The sequence below is a fragment of the Fukomys damarensis genome, unplaced genomic scaffold (genome assembly GCF_012274545.1).
Source record: "Fukomys damarensis isolate Sample0158 unplaced genomic scaffold, DMR_v1.0_HiC HiC_scaffold_17, whole genome shotgun sequence".
Lineage (NCBI taxonomy): Eukaryota > Metazoa > Chordata > Mammalia > Rodentia > Bathyergidae > Fukomys > Fukomys damarensis.
The window spans coordinates 43,068,444-43,091,448 of record NW_022900929.1 but is presented as its reverse complement, the minus strand read 5'-3'; the positions used below and the strand labels follow the sequence as shown (position 1 = coordinate 43,091,448).

General features: G+C 43.2%; 1 protein-coding gene and 2 non-coding genes across 4 annotated transcripts; all 3 read left to right on the top strand.

Annotated features, from left to right (window-relative positions):
* Window positions 1-325: 325 nt before the first annotated feature.
* Trnay-gua lies at window positions 326-416 on the top strand. The gene is given in 2 exon segments: window positions 326-362; window positions 381-416. It is a non-coding gene; the product is annotated as a tRNA-Tyr (tRNA).
* A 3,941-nt stretch (window positions 417-4,357) lies between these two features.
* Trnap-ugg lies at window positions 4,358-4,429 on the top strand. Its single transcript has one exon. It is a non-coding gene; the product is annotated as a tRNA-Pro (tRNA).
* A 287-nt stretch (window positions 4,430-4,716) lies between these two features.
* Window positions 4,717-19,775, top strand: LOC104876277 (ribonuclease 4). 2 transcript variants are annotated; one of them, XM_010644238.3, is made up of 2 exons: window positions 4,717-4,988; window positions 19,151-19,775. In XM_010644238.3, the coding sequence occupies exon 2, from the start codon at window positions 19,168-19,170 to the stop codon at window positions 19,609-19,611; it is 444 nt and encodes a 147-aa protein (XP_010642540.1). In that variant the 5' UTR covers window positions 4,717-4,988; window positions 19,151-19,167; the 3' UTR covers window positions 19,612-19,775. The 2 variants fall into 2 exon arrangements, with proteins under 2 accessions (XP_010642540.1, XP_010642547.1); XM_010644245.3 differs by lacking the exon at window positions 4,717-4,988 and adding an exon at window positions 6,373-6,428.
* The last annotated feature ends 3,230 nt before the right edge of the window (window positions 19,776-23,005 follow it).

Here is a 23,005-nt window from a genome sequence, read left to right as displayed (position 1 = left end):
AGCTCTTCGGTCCCGCCGCTTCAAGGGCCGCCGCCGCCGCCCCCACCCCCTCCCGCCGCCAACGCACTGACACCCCGCAGGCTCTCCAGCCTCAGCAGGCTCTGGGGGGTCCCTGTGAGAGCTCGCGCCTCCCTCGGTGTGGAAATTCCTTTGTTAGGTAGGAGCACCTTCCTGCAAGGGTGGTCCCTATAGCTGTGGACGTGCGGCTCTCTCACAAACTGGCTCATGCCTTCGCAGTGTTCACTCTCCAAGGTCTGTCATGGCGTCCCGGTCTTTGGTTATTGTTGTTATGAATAGAGAATTTAAAAGCCCTTTACACGTGCTCCCTTCGATAGCTCAGCTGGTAGAGCGGAGGACTGTAGAGGATTCTACGTGTAGTCATCCTTAGGTCGCTGGTTCGATTCCGGCTCGAAGGAGAGGCTGCTGTTTTGAGGCTCCGAGAGAGTTGTCACACTTCAATCGAGGAACTGACGTGTGTATTATGTTTACTTCTATACTGGCTGAAACACCTTACCATACGAGTGAGCCTATGCCACCTGGGCAGCCGCCAGCACAGAACCCTCTTTATGGGCACAAGAGCCAAGTCTCCCTGGCGTCCCGGCGTCTGGTAACAATTTGCCCTTATTGATGACGTCACGCACGCGACCTATTAGTCATGAATCTGAGCTTTCCAACTATTTCCAAGGAGATAACTAATGTACTTGTTTGGAGTGGTTGTGAGTTTTAATACGTTCGTTTTTTCTTTTTTTTTTTTTATTAACGACGGATTTTAGCTTTGTATTCTTATGAAAACTTGACATTCTATATCTAAGATTTAGCAAAGAGCTATACTAATTAAGAGACTGAGATTCTTGTAATGTGCGTGTGCCCCTGGCATATTTGAATCTGCAGCATATTTAAGTTGTGAAGAATTTATGAAAACAAGAGCAATTTGTTGTTGTTGTTGTTGTTGTTGTTGTTGTTGTTGTTGTTTTGCTTGGACAGGCTGATTTTAGCAGAACTCTCCCCAAGGTAGGAAATGCATTCAATTGCCTTTTCAGAGCAGGCCAATAGCTGGTGGTCAATGAAACATTGCCCCCTTGCACTGGTGGTCAGCAAATTTAAAAGGAACTCAAGCTGAGAATCACTACCATAGTTTGTTGAGTCAGGGAATATCCAATTCTTTAGTGTTAACGAACAGTGTATCTGTTTTTGGTATAAGGATAGATTTGTATTGGGTACTTAAAATTTTTTTGGTGTGTGTGTTTCTGTAGACTCCAAGTCTTGAACACCAAAAAATGACCACAGCCAAAAAAGCAAAACTGAAAACAGCTGAAATCATCCCATGAGGCCTGAATAAAGTTATGTGGAGTAATCAAACGCAATGGGAAACCATCATGTATTTTATGTAGTGAAAGTGTTGTGTGTCACACATCAAGTGTCAGATGGCACTTTGACACCAGCCGCAAAAGAGTTGCTGAACTTGGGGAGACTGAAAGGAAAGAATTTCTTGAAGGGAAATTGAGGAAATATTATTCCCAGTATCTTAGTTTTTACAGCTACCTAAAGCAAATCACTGGACAGCTGCCAGCTTTCAAATTTCACTGTGCATAGCAAAACATGGTAAGCCCCTCTTGGATGGGGAATTTTTCAAAATAGCCATGTAGTCCTGGAGTAATTCCTTTCCTCATGGTTTCTCAAACAAGGATAAAATTATTAAATGCATCTCTGAGGTGCACTTAGTAGAAATATCGTTAAAGATCGAGTCCTGAACATGGCAAATGATGTTAGTTAGCAGCTCAACACTGACTCACAAAAGGTAGCCTGTTACCCCGTATGCTTGGATTAAAGCACAGATATAAATTATCACACAAAGCTAACAGTAATTTTGCATTATGCTGTTGGTGACACCACGAGAGAAGAGCTGGTAAAACTGGTGTTATTGCTTAAAGAACACAAAGAATGGATATCTACAATGCTGTGCTGCAGGCTTTTTTCACAAGACATAAGATCAGAAAGAATGGCTTCAATTTCTAGTGATGGGGCACCTTGCTGGTGGGGGCAAGGTCTGGTTTCATACAGTCCTTTGTTAAAGAAGCAAATACCCAGCATTTACTTTTATTGTATTAAACATCAAGAAGCTCTTTATGCCGGGGAAAACAGCAAAACAAAACAAAACACAATATTCTCAAACATGTCACAAAAATGCTTAACTACATCCTGGCTCATGCTCTTAACTTTTGACAGTTTCAAACACTTCTTGATGAGGTTCCGGCACAGTGTAATGCTTTACTTATGTACAGTAATGTGCAGGAGCTGAGCAGAGGATGAGTCCTGGAGAGATTTGTAGCTTGCTTGGATGAAATTAGGCTATTTATGAATTAAAAAGGGTAGGAATAGCCACAAATTACTGATACAGCCTGCTGTAACAACCTCAGTTTTTGTTGTTGTTGTTTATAACAGACTTTACACTATTATGTACTGAACAAAAACTACAGGGTATAGGGAAAACAGCAGAAAGGATGTTTTGGAATATCAAAGAGAGAAAACTGCAGGTTTTTCAAAGAGATCTTCAAAGTGGGCAGCTGAAATATTTTCCAAATCTAAAAATACATTTATAAACTTGTACAATATTTGCAGACCATGCTACAAGCCATCAGGAAATCTACAAGGAATTTTCTAGCACTATAACAACTGCAAAAGAGAATTTTAGTAACAGATTTTTATGGTTCCATGAGATGGAGAGGACCCTGTGTTTTTTCACTTCTTCAGATAAAGCCAAATTTGAAGAACTTGATCTTTCCTCCTTACACTGCTTAGATTTTGGAAATCTGGAAATGGAGCGATTAGAATTCTAAGAAACTCTATCTGGAAAAATAAATTATCTGACCTGCGTGCAACACTTGAGAAGGCATAGGATATAGAATATAGAGCGTAAAGGATGACAAAGGTCAGTGGAATTGGTAGTTCTGAAAATGAAATCCTTGAAGTGTGGAATTCTCTGTCAAATAATTTCAAGTCAATGAAAACTGTTGGGGTTGCTTTCCTTCCTTGGTTTGGATCATTTTATGCTTGTGAGCAGCTGTTTTCAGCTTTGAATTATATCAAATCTGACACAAGAAACAGACTAACACATGACCTGAGTTGCTCCCAAACTAGCGAAGTATGAGCCAAGATTTGGCAAATTATCAGCATGCACACAACAGCAAAGATCACATTAATTGATCAAAAGCACTCCAAATACAAACTTTTACCTTTCAAAAAAAGCCATTTGTATCACTGATAGCTCTGTTATTGTGTTCATCATTTAAGACAAAAGATGTTAATGTATGAGTTGTTTTTTCTAAACTAAAACCTCAGTATTGTGGTTTAATTGCAAGGCTGGCACTTTGCAATAAATAAGTGTGCTTTGAGTTGCAGTTTGGACATTTGGTCTCTAAAAGGCTTGCCAACATTGGCTTAGAGCTACTGGCAGATGTGCTCTCTTTTGGCTTCTCGTGGATCCCACCTAAGGTAGCTACCAGAAGCCCGACTTCCGAGACTGAGGGCTACGGGGTGGCGCACATGTGTACATGTAACTTCCTTGCGGCCTGCAGGACTGTTAAGGACACATCCCTAACTGCGACCTCTGCTGCCCCATTCTACACACACACGTCGACTGATGAGGCATTGTAAACTTATGTAGGGACTTTGTTTGTATAGTTCTCCCAAAAGATTTTGAGCTAAGACAGGACAGGAAGAAGGGGAAAATTTAATGTGCATTGGGATGATACCAGGAGAGTGAATTCCAGATAGAGGAAACAATTTAAGCAAAGGTTGGAGAGACAGTGAGCGTGATTCCTATTCAGGGAAATTGCCAGGGTCCTACACATTCCAAACAGACGTCTAATGGATTCACCCCCAGCTTGTTTGTTTACCCGCAGCCCACTATGCTCCTGGAATTGGATGTCCCTCCTCTCACCTCTAGGACTTCACGCGCGCGTAAGATGGCAGCAGGGGAGTGGACAGATGTCCAGTGTCTGTCCTGGACTCAGGACTCCACGCCCCGCAGGGCAGCTCCGCTCCCGCCCTCGGTGAGACTGGCTCTCCGCTAGACTCTTTGGACCCAACTTTAGGAAGCTCAGTCGAGTGCCTCGCATTCTGAAGAGCTGCCTTTCCTCACCCCATCCTGCCGCTGGAAGTGTCCAGGTTATAGAGCGAAGAAAATAAGCAAGAATAGGGCTAGAGTGAGACGTGGATCTTGGCAAACATGGAAGAATAAGTAAGGCGTAAACTACGTATCAGAGGGAAAAAAAAAAAGCACAGCTTGGGAGTCTGTTGCTAATGTAAACTATAGTAAGATAGTTCAGCGGGCTATAAGGAACACAATTTGCAGCGGGGCTCGTTGGTCTAGGGGTATGATTCTCGCTTTGGGTGCGAGAGGTCCCGGGTTCAAATCCCGGACGAGCCCTACGTTTTTAAACACTTTATTGTTTACTTCCTCTTTAGCAAATACTAGGAAAAGTTAAGTCTGGCGCAAACTTTCCCGCGTTTGGACTGTCCTACAAAAGAAACCAGCACTGAGTGACTACGTGGCAGACAGACTTTCTTGCTGGCCAGTGTGGGCAAGAAGCTCCCTGGGTTCCTGTTGGTCACTCCTCCTGGGCACCGTGTTTTTTGTGTGTGTGTGTGTGTGTGTGTGTGTGTGTGTGTGTGTGTGTGTGTGTGTGTGTGTGTGTGTCCCCACTCTACACTGGAGACAGTGTGAGGACCCCAGTCTTTCCCTGCAGGGGCGGGGATCCTCCTGCCACCAAGGGGCAGGGAGGCGGGTCCAGGCAGGAGGGGCCTGTGGGGCAAAATAGGGCGCGGCCCCAACTGCTCAGAGACTGCAAATTCTCCTCTCCGCACCCGGTCCGGACCTGTGCGTACACAGGGGCGCCACCTCAGACCCCACGCGCGTTCAAAGCAAGATTCAAAGGAACATCTTAGCGGGTTTACCAGCTCCCCGTCATCCTACTAGAAAGAATCTGGTGAGAAACAAAATCTCCTCTTTCCACTTGCCACCTATTTCTGACACCGTCAGTGGCCGAAATGCTTGCCCCCTCGCCCCTCTCTGACCTTTATTAGGATTGTGTGGGCCGGGAAGCTCCTTCCCATCAGGGGCGGTGTGGGTCTGTCCGAGAGGCGTTTGCGGACCAATCTGAGGAGTTGAGGGCGAGAAAAGGTCTGTTTTTGTAGGAGTTGGTGATTCTGAGTTCCCATCCTGATTTCTATTTTCCGCACCTAGGCAGAGACACACACGCGAATGTCTCATTGTGTAGGATGCAGGCTCCAAACAGGACCCTTATGCTCTGCGAACCCAAGGGAGCCCCGGGAGACCTGTGATTGTTCAAAACTAAGAATATTTTGCTGGGTACCAAAGTTGATCACCAGATCTGTGAATCAGTCTTCATCCGCGTTTTGCAGGCCGAACTAACACTGGGGCACAGATGTTTTCGTTTGTTGTTTTCTCTGCCTTCCCACCCTTGGCCCACCCTGAGCCAGTGTTGTGAAACTCTTGGAAACTTGCCCACCGCCTCTGCGCCAAGCTTTCTTGCTGGGACATTGGGGTTCCAGCTCTCCTGCTGTGAGACAGCACATCAAATGATCAAATGACAAAATTTATTACTATCCTGGAGCTTGGATATCTCAATGAACCAAGACCCTCTCCCTGTAACAATAACCTTATTGCCAAGTCATGAATGTAATCAGTACAAACTCTGGTGTCATATTTATCTGATTAGCACATGATCAAATTCCCAGAGGCAGCCTCGGGTATTCAAACCATTATTTAACTGCACTGCTGCTAACTAGCTAGTGCAGAAGGGTGATTTCTATTCCTTGGGCAATTAGTGTTTCTTTCTCTGATCCTGTTTCCTCATCTGTAAAATGGGGAAGAGCTGAAAGATGGTCTTGGGTTCCTTTCTGTCCTATCTTATTCTGTAACTGCATGGAATAGTGAAGTGTTAGTAGCCTGGCCCTTGGATAAAAGAAAGCACTCCAGTAATGTGGAGTTGAACTTTATGTTATGTAGCTTGGCAGAGAGGATGGGGCCACCCGGAAACAAAACAGTGTGCTTTCGCGATGACCAGAGTGCAGATGTCAGGTTATATGCTTATATGCAAGTGTCTGTCAAGTTATTGTTGAGAGCACTTGCCTATGACTCATATTAAAATAGATGGGTAAAAAGTGAACCCATGTCAGCTGGTGAGACCTTTAAGAGTTTTCATGTAGTCTGTATTTGAGCAAAGACTGATCCCTGTCAACAGCTATGCTCCAAAGAGTGCCCAGGAAAGAAGAAATGGGAACAAAATCCAAAGTTTGTTGACAAGTGAGTGTTTAATTGTTGTCTTTGGACATATAGGACTTTGTCCCCATATTCTCTCAGACAACAGTGCCCCACTTCCGGGAGGCCAGATCCACTTTTTCATGTGAGTTTTTCCTCTTTTAATCATTGCTTTTGTGAATCACCATAAGTGTTATGCTTGTGGACCCCAAAATATTAGCCTTATAAAGGAAATTCAGAGAGCGTGCACTGTATTCCCTCCTACTACCTCCTACCTACTTTTATAATTAGTCCTAAGGACAGAATCAAACACATATACTCTGTATAAAAGGGAAAGGTACACCACCACTGGATTTCCTGGAAGGAGAATGTCATGCTTTCCATGTGTAAGGACTATTAGTTTCTCGGAGAGACAAAGGAAAAGATTCCAGGAAATAGCGATGACTTTCAAGTTGTCAGAACTTTAAAAAAAATATGTGAGTAGCTTTTCTCATTCGTCAGTTACTTCACATGTATTAAGTTACTGACAGAAATATGATGTTCATTAATAGACTAATTCCTTGTATTTTGAAACAAATGATTATGTACCTAGATGCGTGGTAATAAAATATTACATTTTTAAACTCACATTTTCTGTTTCAGCATAACTTCCTGTGTCGAGGTAAAAAAGAAACAAACTGCCTTTTTGTGTTGTTAGTGGTGTGAGCAAGTTGTGATCCCTCCACAGCTGTTAGGTGCAGGCCCAGAGGTAGAGACAGTCCCTGACTGTTCCCAGGAGTGTTGGGTAACTCTTAAAAGCAGAGGCTGGTCTAGAGCCAGCTGGTGCTCGAGCAAGTATTTCAGGCCATGGTGCCGGCTGTGTGTGTGTGTGTGTGTGTAGGTGTGTTCTGAGTTAGAATGGAGCTCTTATCTCGGGTATCAGAGGGGGCCGTGTTGTTCAAGTCCTCTCAGGCTATGGGAGTTGCCTGCTGCCTCCAAGGAACTGCTGAGGCGATCAGTGACTGATGAGACCATGGGGGTATTGCAGTGACCCTGGCAGCTCTCCCCTCTACCAAACAAGTGGTTGGGAACTTTCAAGAGCTCAGTTCTTTGGGGGCTGTTTAAGAAGTGCTGTTATTTATTTAAAATAGGGACTACTTGCAAATGGTGTGTTTTCCCACAAAAGCAAACTGAACATTTGGGTACCATGGTAGAAGCCAAAAGAGTCCCTACCATGTGGGTCCCATGTCCCATTACTTCTCTTTGCTCCTCAAACACTTTGAACTTTAGCCCTGGCAGAACAAAGTTTGGCATTTGATATAGTACTGGTACAAGCACATCTGCCTCTTCCTTGCCAGAGACTCCAGTTCTCCTGAAGCACTAGGTACCGAGGGAAAGAAGTTTATGGAGGTTTTCTTAGCCCTCTTCTCACTACCCAAACCTTTTTTCTTTTAGCTCAGGATTTGAGTGGGGGTGCCCGGAGAAGGGAAGAGGAAAAGGATCAATGCCAAGTTCAGACAGGGCTGTGCCCCAACAAAGCTGAAAAGCTGGTGACGTTTGCCCTTTTCTGGATTCTTTATGCTGCCCACTTTTCCTCCTTAAATCCTCAGGCCCTTTCTGTTACTAAAAACTGTTGTTAAAGCCGGGTAGGTGGTACAGGCCTGTAATCCCAGCACTCTGAGAGCCCAAGGCGGAGCATCACAAATTTGAGCAGAGATAAGTAAGAGCTTGTTTCAAAATTTAAAAGGGCGGGGGGCTGGGAAAGAGCTCATTTCAAAGACCCAAGGCTCAATTCCCAGTATGGAAAAACAAACAAAAAAAACAAAAAGCAAAAAATCTGTTGTTAAGATAGGCTCTAAAGTGAAGCACGTGCCTAAGGATGTACATAAATTACTGACAGCTGCTTAAAGAGTTTACCCTTCTAGAGAGTCCTGCATTGGAGCCAGGAAGACACCTCAAAAATGAAGGCACATCTGCAGATTTCAAGAATTATTAGCAAACTAGGAGCAGAGCTTTGCTGGAAACTTGCAAGCCTTCCTGCTTTGCCTGGAAATCAGGCCTATTTGGTTACTTCTACCAAATCCAACAGGGTCTGTAAGCTTTGAAAAGAACCCAGGAGAGTTTTCATGATTCAAGTCTCCAGAATGAGATCAGATGATGCCGTTTCTAGGAGCAATGAGTAACAATTAAAGAATTTGGAGCCTAGTCTCGGTCATTATTTCAGTACTTAGAGTATAGAGATGAATAAAACAAGTTTCTTTCAAAGGGTTCCATCTGGAGCAGCAATGAGATCAATTTACTATCAAAGGAGGGGTGGTTCATGGTCTGTTTCCCTGGTTACACCACCCTGAGGCAAAACCAGATCCATCCCACTTGTGGTGTCTGAACTTCAGATCCGTGTACGTTCTTCTGCACGTTCCTGAAGTTCCTCTTAGAGGTTGTAAATATACCTGCAAGTTCACCCTTTGACCTCCCTGGTAAGGTTACCTTTTTACTCCTTTCCTTTTTTCAGCTCCCTGAGAGAGGCCCATCCCTGCCATGCATCCCTTCCTTTCTGGTAGAGCAGATAGTGTGAATTGATGCTCTGCTTGCCTCAGAATTGTCCCACTGAGGTCCTCCGGTGGAGAAAAGTACTTTTCCCCCGCCCCCACCCACTGCCCCATCCCTGTCAACCTTGGAGTGAATGGGAGGGGTGGATTGGAGAGAAATAAGCCCAGCTTTAATTATCTATATTCTTGCCTAGGATAATGGAACAAAACCTGTAATTGACAACCGAAATGAATAAGATATACTGATAGTTCCCCAAATACAAGAAAAATATACGGCAGTAGTAAACTTCTTTACACTGCCTTGCCTATGTGTTTTCTGAACCTCAAATTACATGGAACAGTCTTTAGTTTTTTTTTGTGTATTTGGCATTGGGGATCGATCCCCAGGGCCCCACACAAGCTAGGCATGCACTTTGCCACTGAACTGTACTCCCAGCCCCTTTATTCAATTTTTTTACTGTGTCATCCTCTCCCTAGGACCCAGAGGGGTATGAAGGACACATACCATACTCCTCCCCACTGCTCCAGGACCTTTGTATCTCTCTCCTGCTTTTTATCCTGCTCCTTTATTAGGATGAATCCTTCCCTAGGGGCATCGCAGGCTCTTATACAAATAGGCTTTCTTCAGGCCAACTGGTCAGCTTTCCACACACACCTGAACTTGTGGAAGACAAGTCAAAGTGACTTCAGCCATCAATTTGGGATCTCTGTTCCATGCTTGCCTCCACAGGGGTAAATACTGGATACAGTGAGTCTACAAAGCAGGGGGCAACTCCCCTGAGGACCGGGTGGGATTGAAGAGGATTATTCAGGACTCAGAGAAGGCATGGCTGAGCTGAGTCTGGAAAGATGACTAGATTTTCTCCCTGCAATCAGAGGCCTTGGTGTCAGACTGCACTGTTCATCCACTGTTCGACCTTGGTGTTTAAGCAAAGCAGGCTTAAATATCTACTTCACACAGTCTTGGTGATGACTATAGGAAGTCGTATATATGACAACTTCATAAAATAAATGTTAACACTGATTATTATAATTATGATGATGATTTCATGTGCAGTTGTTTACTGGAAGGCAATTGTCCTTAGTTGTCACCTCAGACATGGGCAGATTGAATACTTGGAAGAAGATGGATTGATAGGGAAAACTTTAATAGCGAAAATTTAGGAAATGTCACAATAATAAGATAACTTCTTCCCCTCACTCTGCTTAGTTCAGAATTAACCGGTATGGGTCCCGAAACACCTAGTCTCTCACAAAAGTTTTGTAAGTGAAAAGAACCATTGTTAGTTTTGTTAATCAAACAAGCTCCCGTTCCCCTGGCTAGAGTAGGTAACTGAATAAATCTAAAATAAATCTTTCCCTAACAAAGAAATGCATCCGGTTGAAAGTCAATTGCCCTGCTATCATGTTTTGGGTCTCAGTAGTGTGAACTGTGAAAATGCAGTGTAACCAACTGAGTAAGGTCAAAGCTTTAAAACCCTATAAAAGAAGGAGTTGTAACCCTAGTGGGGGTAGATCAGGACTCTGCCATTGGGTGTCATGGATCCCCATCGATGGAGTAAATTTTTAAATTTTACCTCCATTCTGCTGCCCCTCTGTGTGTCCCTTGCCAATTCCTTCCGTAACAGGATGACAACAGAGGGCTGAGGATTTGGAAAAGAATAACACAACTGTAGATCCAACATCGTGTAGATGAGTGCTCAGCCTAGGGAAACTATTGGCACTTTTGCTGCTACAACTATAGGATGTGCAAAGTGATCTGGTGACTTTAGCACACTGTTTCTACTCAGGCGATGAATTCAGTTTACGAATGGCTGCAGTGGTGCATTAGTGTTGGAGATAATTATTTTTTGCAACTGTGCCTCAAGGAACAAAAGACTGGGGCCTCGGAGTTAGTCGGTTGTGAACAGGTAAGGATGAAAGAAAGGAGAAGCCTGTTTAATATAGTGAGGATATTTCTGGAGATAGCAGCTGGGAGGTTGAGGTGGTTGGCAGGTCACAATACTGATACGTGTCACATAACCTTCTCTAGAGAAACTTTCCTGGGTCTATGAAATCTATGGAATATCTTGCTTGCCATACTTTCACAAAACCAAATTACATGGACAAATAGAAAGTATAGTATAAAATTGTCACCAGAAGATCATGTTTTACTCTACAAACTTCTTCCAAGGCAGTTCTTGGAGGTGGCCCATAAGATCAGAGAGCATCTTATGGATCCAGACTGCTGCATGTGCATTATGAAAATTCAATCCAGTCATGAAAAAGAGTAAGATCCATGGACATCAGAAAGAGGCAGTTTTGGGGAGAAAGGACATGTTTATACAAGTGTGCCTCCTAACACATTTCTAATCCTTTCAGGTGGTTAATATTTGACCCAGTCATGCCGAGGAAAAAGGTGAACGCCCTTGGTTTGTCCAAGAGCAGCGCCCCTGGTTTGCATGTTTCCGCCAAGTCTGGGGATCTGAGTATCTGTTCTCTCCACCCCTGTAGGAAGGATATGTGCGGATGAGTGAGGGTCAGCACCCACAACCTAGTTGTTTTCAGACATTCTGGCCCTTCCTTGTTTTTCTGACAATTCTGCATTTCCTGGCTTTAGAGAAATATTAGATTGAATAAATGAGCGAGGAAGTCGTGAGCAGAGCAGGTGTTAGATATTATTAGTCATGTTGCATGCTGACTGGGAGTAGTTTCTGGATGTATCAGGGAGTCAAGTTTACAATAAGCTTGAGCAAACCGTAGGTGCATTGGTACAAAATAAATGTACAGATCCTGCAAAAAAAAAAAAGTTACCTCCTTGCCTTGCCAGACTGAGACCTGAGAGCTTTCTAACTCTGAAAAGCAAGAGACTTTTTAGGAAGCTAATCTGCTGCGTGGTGCCTGTCTATCTTAACTATAAATGATATGTCAGTTTGTCCAACACATCTAGCCCAAAGGGTTAAAGGCATCTCAGTGAATTAGGACCATAGGTCACCCTGTCATCTATTTTTCCAACTGATGCCTGTGACACTGACTAAATTTATACTAACTTGTCTTCATACTTCCATGTCACTGGACTTTTGCTACTGAAACTAGTAAAGCCTCTGGTATGCTTAGTGAGAACTGGGGACTTTCAGATCTTTAGAGTTAGCATCTCTCTCATTTTATAGATGAGGAAACTTAGGCCTGGAGAGGAAAATGAAGTCAATCATTAAAATTATATTAAAGGTCTATTATGAGACAAGCACTGATTTCCAGTGAATAATATGGTCCCTGCCTTCCTGTAGATTATACACCATGGGAAACACTGACAGGTAAACAGTGAGTTGTTTGCCCAAGATCACATGAGTAATGATTTACCTGGAAATAGCACCCACAAAACCTTGCAATTTGTAAATATTTTGTAATATCCTACAGTCAGATATGAAGTTTTTGTGGCTTTTGCCTTGACACTTGCATCTAGTGAGGTGTCTTTGGTTTTAATATCTAAAGCATAGAAACTCTGGACAGAGATTGAGCAGGCCTATGAGCTCAAACTCCCTTCCATAAGGAATAAGAGCCCCCACAACTAACAGTTTCCTACATTACACAGAACAATTGTCCTGCTCCAGGGACGAGGTTGGCAATATTTCTATCCACGACTGCCACCTAATGTCGATTTTGGGTACTGTGGCCTCTTGTGCTGTACTTTGCAATTTTTGAATTCTGGGATTCTATTTTACAATTACTTTTTACATAAGAAGTCAGTACTTGTTAACTGTAGAGGAAGAAATGTAGTTGATTATAAATCAATGAAAGATTGACAAGATTTTCCAAAAAACTAGAAATAGAGGACACACCCAAGAGACTGAATACCCCACATGTAAAGGGCATGGCAGGTGGGTACCATGTCAGTGAATTGGGCGGCAGCTGTCTGTGAATACTTTTTATCCTTTTAAGGATGGCTGTCCCTTCTGCGATCATGTATTGCTTTCTCTGTAAACTCCCAAGAACACACTTTCACTTGATTTCATTATGAATCACAGTCTATATTGTTCATGGAAATTTTTTCAACTGCAATTTATTTCAGTATTGTGAAAGACCAAAAAATAATTTTTTTTTCCCTCAGCATATAACATGGTATTCTTCAGTGGTTTACCAAAGTTGTCCTTTGTTCTTATGAAATGGACTGGGTGGCTCAGTCGAAGTGCTGATTAGGATGAGGGTGTACTTTGCCCGCTGAGTCACATGCCTTCCATGTCACCAAGAGAACTCTGGATTCCCGGGCCCTTCTAGACTCACAGTCAGACTCCCAGGACGGTTAGCTACATTGCAGGCCCAGTGCTGGGGTCCCTGAGCTCCTCAAAAATACTTGAGATGAAAATGTCTGTTGATTTACCACAAGTACAGAATAAAATCTAATAATTAATTTAATATCTATTAAAATGTACTTTTTTTTAGACAGTGTCTCACAGGATCCCCAAACTGGATCAGGTGCAGTGGCGCACACCTCTACTCCCAGCACTCAGGAGGCTGAAGCAGAAGGATTGCCCTGAGTTCAAACAGTGTAGGCTACATAGTGAGTTCAAGGCCAGTCTGAATTAAATAGTGAGACCTTGTCTCACACACACACACACACAAAAAAACCTCACAAAACAGAAACCATAGCCAATCGTAAATTAAATAGGCAAGTAATTTTAAAAACTAAAACACACTTACAAGTTACAGTGAAAAGCCATTTTCTTGTGGGATGTGGGGGCATTCAAAGATATTTAGTGTTCTATGGGGTAGATCTATGGCAGTTTTAGAAGGATCTGAATGGCCTTTGAAGTGTTCTCTAAAAAAAAAAAAAAAAAAAAAAACAGTAAAGGTATTGTCAGAAATTACCTCAAGTTCTCTAACCAGTACTGCTGTCCAGAGGAGAAGCACAGTCACTGCAGATCACTGCCCTTCCTGGTGTCGATGGGGAATTGAAAGACGTGAAACATTCTTACACTGATCACGTCATAGCCGTATCTTCTCCAAACATCCACTGGGAGTGCTGCCATGGTGCACCCCGCCTTAGTGTTGGGGAAATGGCTCTTCTGTGGGCATTGTATGGTCATGGGGTCTGGTGCTTCCTTACCTGTTGATGGGACTAGCAGCTGAATACCCGATCTTAGAACTGTTTGCTCTGGGTCTCTTATTCTATCACAACTGTGACAGTTAACAGATTGGGTCAACTAGAGTAAGAAATGCCCAACAAAATTGGATCTGCAGAGATGGGCCTTTAGCTCCATGGTGCCAGTGCCTGCCTCACAAGTGCAAGGTCTTCAGTTCAATCCTTGGTACAACAAGAACAGAAAAAGGATCAGAACAGCACTGGGTGTGCCTTAGTGGATTTACTGAAGTTTACTGCAACCAGTGGAGTGACAGAAACTAATGGGTTTGCTGCCTAAATGGTGTAAAAGGGGAAGGAAGAAGGAAGGCTCACTTCTGTTCCACTGGAGGAGTTCCAGCCTTCGCCTTCACCTGGAACGTAGTTTCTGGTTTACGGCACAGACCCTTCAGGCTTCCATTGCAGACCCTTCAGCCTCCTGATATGGACTTGCCTGGGACACTACAGTGAGCTCCTGGACTTTGTCCTGATCCTTTGGCTATTCAGTGTACAGACAGACCTTTAGCACTCTTCCATGCCTGACTCTGTGGGTGGCCATTGTAAGCCAATCTTGTAAATTTTTATATATTTGTATATCTTGTATTAAATCTGTTTCTCCAGTAAGCACTGACTGATACAGATTTTGGTACCAAGAGTGGGATCATTACTGTGACTATACCTGACTGTGCAGTTTAGGAGCCTTTGAAATGGACTTTTTGGAAAGGTTTGGAGATGCTGGCTGAAAAAGCAGCCCTGGAATACTTTAAATTGTACTTGATGGGAGGTTCTGCTCAGAGGTCAGAAGACCAGAATAAGTTTAGAATGCAGCAGGTAAAGACCAGGCTCAGGAGGTTTCTATTGGGAGGAAGGACTGCCTTGGCAGTTGGACTCCAGACCATGTGTGCTATGTGGTGGGAAAAAAAATTTGTCTGCATTTTACTCTTGTCCAGAGACTGCCTGAAACTGACATTCAGGGTGGTGCACTAATTAAACTTGCAGAGGAAATTCCAAGGCAGTCTGTTGAGGCAGTGGCATGCCTACAGCTGAGGGCTCTTAGCCAGATCTGTGAGCAAAGACTCCAGCAGAATAATTTAAAACATTTTTAATTTGGCCAAAAAGAAAGCTCAGGTAACAAAGATGGAGCAGAGGAGAACTTGGTTGCTGAGAAGGAAGAGGACAATAGAAAAGATGGCCTGAGGGCATCACAGAAGCCAGCAGGACTTCACCCTTTGCAGCCTCAAAATTGTAAGTGTAAGAAGAGAGCCCCAGGGCTGGGATTTAGCTCAGTGGTTCTGGAGCCTGCCTTGCAAGTGAAATTGCCCAAGTTTGATCCCTGGTACCCACCCCATGTTCCAGAATGGCGGTGCCCTAGGGAATTTGTTCCTCTAGATTGAGTTCATAGCACAAAGCAATCCAGGCACTTGACCCCTACAGTCAAGAGACAAGGAAGCCTGGCTACTGCTCCAGCTGGTAGCAGACCTTGGCATCATTCGCATGATGCTGGTTCTAGGCGCATACAGAATGCAAGAGTTGTGGGATCAGGAACACTTGCATCCAGATTTCTGGAGAAGGCCTGGGAAGCCAGGCAGTGTGCTACTGAGAGAGCAATGTGTGAGGCTGTGAGTGTGAAACCAAAGGTGCAGCAGAGACCCTGGAAGGTTGCAGAAGCCAGGATGTGAATCATCTGAGGAAAACTGTAAGGAGGGGGCAGAGCCAGCCCAAGAGAGAAGCCATGGGAGCTATAACCATTGAAGTGCTATAGGGGCAGAGCCATTCAAGCCCTTTGGAGTTCACCTCTTGCCATAGATTGCCCTGGATGCTGGAAATGGAACCATGGGAGTTAATGTTTGCCCTGATGGATTTTGGACTGGCTTTGGTCCCATTCTTTTTATCCCCCTGTTTGTACCTTTGGAGTGGTGATGTTTAATCTTGTGCCATTGTATGTTGGAAGTGCTTAACTTTCCTTCATCTGTACAGGGGCTCACAGCTAAGAGTTTGCCTTAAATCCCAAAGGAGATTTTGAACTTGGACTTTTTCCACAATGCTGAAACTGTTAGGACTTTGGCAACTCTTAGAAATGAACCAGATGCCTTCTGCATAAAGGGATATGCATGAATTTTTGAGGGATCAGCCACGGGCAGATTGTTATGATGTGTGTCTAGATGTCCCCGCAAAGCCCCATGCACTCATAGGTGGAGCTTTTCAGAGCTGCCTCAACTAAGGTGTGATACTAGGATGCTGGATTAAGGTTGCCTGACCCTAGGTGTGGATGGCACTGCCCAAAGGACAGGTAGCCCAGTTGGAACAGAAAGGGACAGAAAGAAAGCAGGCTACTTCTGTTGCTGCTACTGTTGCTGTTGCTTGTTGCTTGCTGTCTTCTGCCTTCCCTGCTATACTCCGGACTGTTTCTTCTCTGCAATGCCTCTCTGCTATGCCCCTGTGCCTTAGAGAGAGCAGACTATGGACTGAAACCTCTACAAATGGTGAACTGAAATAAAGCTTTCCTCCTTTAATTTGTGCGTTGTGTATTTTGTCTCAGCAATGAGAAAAGTTACAATCAAATCTTTTTGTGTGTGTATGTGGTGTGGGGGAATAAATCCAGATCTCTTGCTAAGCTGTATCCCCAGCTCTTTTTAAATTTTGATATGGGTTCTAAGTCACTAAATTGCGCGAGCTCAAACTTTCTGGGACCAAACTTTCAATCTTCCTGCCTCAGCTTTTGATAGTGCTGGGATTACAGGTGTCCACCACCATGCAGTTACAGAAAGTCATTTTATCTCAAGCTAATCATTTAAAAACAGACTTCATTATATCCAATAAACTACAAAATTAAGAGGAGACAATTATGTTTACTGTAACTCATTCTAGTCATTCATTATTTTATCCCGATTGAAAAAAGTAGAGGAAAACAAGAAAAATGAAATTGGTAAAAACAATAGTTGTCAACATTTACTAAGCACTTCCTTTATGTTAGGTTTGGTGGTAAATTTCATGATTTACTGTTCACAGCTTTTTAAGAGATAGACGTTATTATGAGCATTTCACTTATGAGGAAATACACCGAGCAGTTAAAGAATTTCACTGAGCTCACTCAGTGTTTAGTTAGCTTGCTGTCCCCATGACAAAATAATGGAGTTAAAAAGAGGAAAGGTGTATCTCGTCTCAGTTTCAGAGGTTTCGTTCCGTGATGGCTTGGCCATTACGCCTGCTGGCGAGGGCAGAACATCATGGTGGGAGAATGTGTCAGAAGAGCTGTTCACCTCTCGGCAGCATAGGAGTGAGGTGGGGATGGAGTCTACCGCTTACCCATGGCACCGTCTTGGGAGAACGAGCCTTGAACCCTTGCGAGGGGTGTAAACATCAGCGTGGCACACCTAGGGCTTTGAGACCACGGCATAAAACACGAGTTCTCATGGAGAACTTCTTTTGGTGTGCCATGACAGAAAAACCTCTGGGGCAAATCTTGACCAGAGAGCATGTGCTGGGATGATTTGGAGATATTTTTTTACTTGTTACTGGAGCCCTGAGATGCACCTTCTGATGTCTATATTGGACCACTGCCATCAGATACTTTTCTGTGTCTTGTTTACTTATGTGGTTAACATAGCTGAGGTGAGGGTTTTGCTCTCTCTCTCTCTCTCTCTCTCTCTCTCTCTGAGATAGGGTCTTGCTCTGTAGTTCAGGCTGCTCTTGAATTCAATTTGTATCCCAGGCTGGCCTTCAACTCAGTGATCCTCTTGTCTCAGCCTTCTAAGTGTTGGGATTATAGGCGTGCACTGCCACACCAAGTTAGGGTTTGATTGTACATGAATGATTTAAGTCTTCTCTGTAGTCAGTTTTCTTACTAAACCAAACTATATTCTTGGTCACAAAAAACAATGAGAGAAAGTAAATAAAAACAGTATAAAGGTAGAGGAGTCATCAGAAAAAGCACCCAAGTACATTGCTCTGCTGGAGCTAAAACCCAAGTACTAAAAAATAATAAAATTAAATAAATAAATAAAACCCAAGTACTAAGTGTTCATTCGAAGGCTGTGTCCACTGATGAGAAAGAGAGAGAATATTAAATCAAGAATCGGCTTCCCCTAACAGCCTTCCTCCCCAAACAACTTACTTCCTCTCTTCCTAACACATGATTTTGTATCTATACCTCTAGTCACAGAAACAGGGCATAGAGCTTTATGTCTTTATGTGTGAAAGCAAAAAAGATGGCACGGATATGGGAAGTGACACTTAAAAAGAGAATAATTATATTTGCCACTGGTCACTGTCACTAATCACAGGATTGAAGTACAGATCCCTCATAAGCCATTTATTTATTTCAGTGACTCAGACAGTGAAACTGGCCATTGAATGGACAGCAGTATCTGCATAATTCAAACCAGGACTTCGCTGGGGCCAGCCCTTAGACTGCACAAATGAAAATGGATTCGTTTGACTGAAAATTTGTCTTTGTTGCTTTAGCTTGCTCACTTCTTGAATAAGGAGACGGGTGCGCTCTCATCAATCAATCTTGCCTCTCCGCAGGACCCAAACGGAATCACAGTTCATGTTAATCCCACGAGTGACCAGCAGATGGCAGCATCTGGCTAGCCGGTGTCCTCCAGTCATCCCACCTCCACCCCTTGAAACTTGGTAGAAAGAGGCAGTCTGGAAAGTCTTTAATACCCTGGTTTCTAAAAAAATAAGATTTCCAAAGAAACCCCAATTTTACACCACTAAAAGAATAGTCATGAGAGGGAAGGCTAGGCTGAAATTTTACTCTGCTCATTTCTTCACCTCCCTCAATTCCTAGATGTAAGTTACGGAAATCAGCATATAAAATTTTGTTGACCTGACTCTACCCAAACTGTTGGCAAGTAAGCCTCTGGGAACCAAAACACTCCCTCCCCAAAGATCATACCTCAAAAGGCAGGCAACTGCAGGTTTGTGTAGAAGTGCCTTTTTGTATATTCTGACCACACAATCTTGGGCGACCAAACACAATCAGCAAGGCCCTGACTTACTCTACAAGTTACACCAACTGCTCTCTAGAAAAAGGAAAAGCTTCTGTTTCCCAAGAAGTACATGTTGGTAAAATATTCACTCTTAGGGAGACAAGGGTGGGGAAAGTTGGGAAATCACACAAGAAAAGAGGGAAGGAGAAAGAGGAGACCGTGGAGTCAGGGAAATGTCAGTTCGCTGTTCAGTCTCTCCGGGCCGAGTTCTTACCGCCCTTTCTCTGGCCCTTTGCGCCCTCTCTAGGCACCTCCAAGGTGGTGATGGCTCTCCAGAGGACCCATTCACTGCTTCTGCTCTTGCTGCTGACCCTGCTGGGGCTGGGGCTGGTGCAGCCCTCCTATGGCCAGGATCGCATGTACCAGCGGTTCCTGCGGCAGCACGTGGACCCCCAGGAGACAGGTGGTGACGATAGCTACTGCAACCTGATGATGCAAAGGCGGAAGATGACTACTCCAAGGTGCAAGCGCTTCAACAGTTTCATCCACGAGGACATCTGGAGCATTCACAGTATCTGCAGCACCACCAGTATCCCGTGCAAGAACAACCAGATGAACTGCCATGAAGGTGTCGTGAAGGTCACAGACTGCAGGGACACGGGAAATTCCGTGGCCCCGAACTGCAGATATCGGGCTAGGGCCAGGACCAGAAGAGTTGTCATTGCCTGCGAGGGTAACCCAGCGGTGCCTGTGCACTTTGATGCGTAGATGCCATCCAGTATTGGTTACAGCCGGTGGCCCACCTCCGATTTAGACCTAGATGGCAATGAGCGAGACATTTGAAAGGTCTCCAGCTCTGTTTCCTCTGCTCATTTCCTGTGCTTCTTCCTCTGTGTAACCCATTCTATTAAATACACTGCATCCAAGAGAAATGAAGACATAATCCTATTAGTCTGAGCTTTTCTACAATAAGCGTTTTGTAATACTGGTCAGCTTAGCTTTCTCAGATCTTACACTCTGTAATTTAGTCATTACATGTATTTTTCCTACATTTTAAGTGCTCTCACCTCAGTTATTTTTTGTTTTTTGGATTTTTTTTTTTTTTTTTGGAGACAGGGTCTTGCTACATAGTGAGACTGACTTGGAATTCACTGTGTAGCCCAGGCTGGTCTCAAACTCACAGTGATCCTCCTGCCTCAGCCTACTGAGTGCTGGGATTACAGGTGTGCACCACCATGCCCGGCTTCACCTCAGTTATTCTTTAATACCCCAGCAGCTTTTTGATGATGCCTTTGTATACAGGAGCTTGAAGTTAAAGAATTGGGTGAGACTTTCAAATTAGTGGAAGAGGTGAGACAAAAATCCAAGTGAATTAGCTATTTATCCAGGGATTTTTCTGTTCATCACAAGGAATGATTTGAAAGTGTCTACTTTTGTTACTCCCCTATGTCAACCGTTGGGGAAACCATTAAAGACTCATGAATAACGTACTGATAAAACAACAGTTCTGTGTTACTTGGTATTACAGTGTCTGTGTCTGATAAGATCAAGAGATGACATTAGAAATTTTCCTTTTCCCCCAAACTTTTCAATCACCCTAGTAAGTCAGAGTCTTAAAAATTTATTAGATCATACTCGCTTAACTCTCCCTGACTAAAAGGTGTTTTATGTATTCATTATAATAAAGGACTTATCTGCAGAATCTAAAATGGCTGCTATGGGATTATTTATTTTTGCTCTTATCCTCTTAATTTTTTTCTAGTTAATAAACATGCATACATCTTAAGATCTTCATATATGCTGATTAAAGACCAACGCTCATCTCCTCCCTGACCACAACACAGAAACATTTGTTTCTTTGCTCCAGAGGATGTGATTAATCTCCAAGTGTCACAGCTATTCCCCCCAACTTTGGATATGTGGAAACAAATAGAAAAGCAGAGATCCATGGTACTAGCTGCTAAAGGGAAAAGTGTGTACATGTGTGTGTGTGTGTGTTAGACTAAACTGAAAACATTTGAATGACAGCAGATACAGGAAGAAATCTTACCACAACTTCCCTTATTGACCAAAGCCTCTCAAAACCATAACCACCATTAACTCCCTCCAAAAGAGTTCCCAGACTGGAGATACTCCAAGACAATTGTGAAAATATACCTTATTTGAATCTGATGAAGATGCATGTGGGAACTTGCTTCAGTGATGACAGCAATAAAACTCAGATAATACCATGGATTTTCAGGCAAAATCTTTAGTGAAAGTGAGAAGGAATTTCTCCATGAGGAAAGACAAACTGAAAGGGGCACTGTTCTCAGAAAATCAGATTGGCCCACTAACAAAAGAGTGAGAATAGCTTTTACAGCCATCTTAAGATGTTGCATTATTGCAGCAATCATTTGTTGACAAAAAGGAAAAGTTAAAAATATGTATTTTAAATGTGACCTCCCCCATTAAGGCATTGTTAGGGTAGGCTAGGGGCTGAATTTTCCATCGGATCATAAGTATGGTGTTTTCTGAGACATGTTTCTTCTGTTGTAGGGGATTTCCTCCTATGTAGGGTATGAATCTGCCGCTATTCTTGCCCTCGAGTCACTATGGGGTCCAAGGAGGTCCTCCACAGAGGAGTTGGGAACCTTGCCTCACCCCACAGGGTTTAGGTTTGCTGATTTATATCACAGAAAAAAGAATTTTAAGACATATCGGCCGTGAGAGGTATAAAATTTGTATTAGGCAGAACTTTAAAAGAATGAATTCAGAAAAAATAGTGTAAGCAAGCTCTCAGCTCTCGAGAGGTACACTATGGTCTGGGGTTGGCGCCCTCATGTGGTCTTCGGGGTGACCACAAGGTGGCGATCTAGGATGTGTATTTCTACTGTCTGTTAGGCGGCGCACTTGGGCTGCGTTGAGCCTGTAAACCATTTTCGTATTTGAAGTTTAGAAATTCTCTGGCCATTTAAGAAAGCTGCTTTTTTGAAGATGGAGATCTGTGGGAGGAAGCTCATTTTACAGGTGAAAAGTACGGGCCCCGATTTACAGACTTATTGTATCTTCAAGATTTCTTAGGAAATTTTTGTTTTGCTTTTTTTTTTTTCGAGTGAGTTTCCTGGAAGGGAAAAGGCATTGTAACCTTGGCTAACTTTTGTATCTTGAAGACACAGCTTTTCTTTGTTTCTCTTTTTCTCTTGATTTATAAGATGATTTATTTTTCTAATTTTAAAATATATTTTAATTTTATTTGTACATGTTTGCAGTACATAATGATTACTTTATCATACGGAAGTGGTACATGGTACCTAGCACATTTTAATTCTTTTTATTTCCTCCTCTTCCCCTCTTTCTTCCTTTCATCTCTTGGGCCCTCACAATTTTTGTGTTCTTCCTCTCTCTCTCTCTCTCTCTCTCTCTCTGTCTCTCTCTCACTCTCTCTGCCTTTTGCTTGACAGGTTTTTGCTATGTAGCCCAGGTTGACCTTGAAAACTCATTATGTACCTCAGAATGGGCTCAAACTGGTGGCAATCCTCCTGCCTTAGCTACTTGAGTGGTAGGTTTATAGGTGTGTGCCACCGTGCTAGGCCCCTCAGTTTTTTTTTTAAACACACAATTAAAAAGTTATAATTATTTGGTCTCTCTATATTCCTTTTATCCGACCTCATTTGGAGACATCATGGCACCCCCTGCTGTTACAGCACCACCACCCGCACTCCAGAGTCTTATTATTATTATTATTATTTTTTTGGTACCAGGGATTGAACTCAGGTCCTTGCGCTTGCAAGGCAGGCCACCAAACCACTGAGCTGGATACCCTGGCCATCCCAGAGTCTTGAAATTAAGAGTAAAGGGGAAAAAAGAGACATATTCTATATATTGTTTGCAGAGGAGGACAGGGACAAAGATATTTCTTCCTTTCCCTTTGGTGGAAAATAGATCATGCATTAAGGTCTGAATATCCCTGTTTTGTGTCCCCATTAGGGCTCCTATTTTATCTCAACCTTCTATTTTGTGGAGAATCATGGTTGTTTTTTTTTCCAGTTTTTTTTTTCTTTTTATTGAGGTTATTGATACAATCTAGGTATACAATACAATTACATTCACCATTGGGATTCTGTACCTTTACATAATAGGTCTTGATTCTCATTTTTCCCCTTGTCCCTGCCTTCCCTTC

Bases quoted from the DNA above. Each gene is read 5' to 3' on its own strand.
- LOC104876277 (XM_010644238.3), top strand. From the start codon at position 19,168: ATGGCTCTCCAGAGGACCCATTCACTGCTTCTGCTCTTGCTGCTGACC.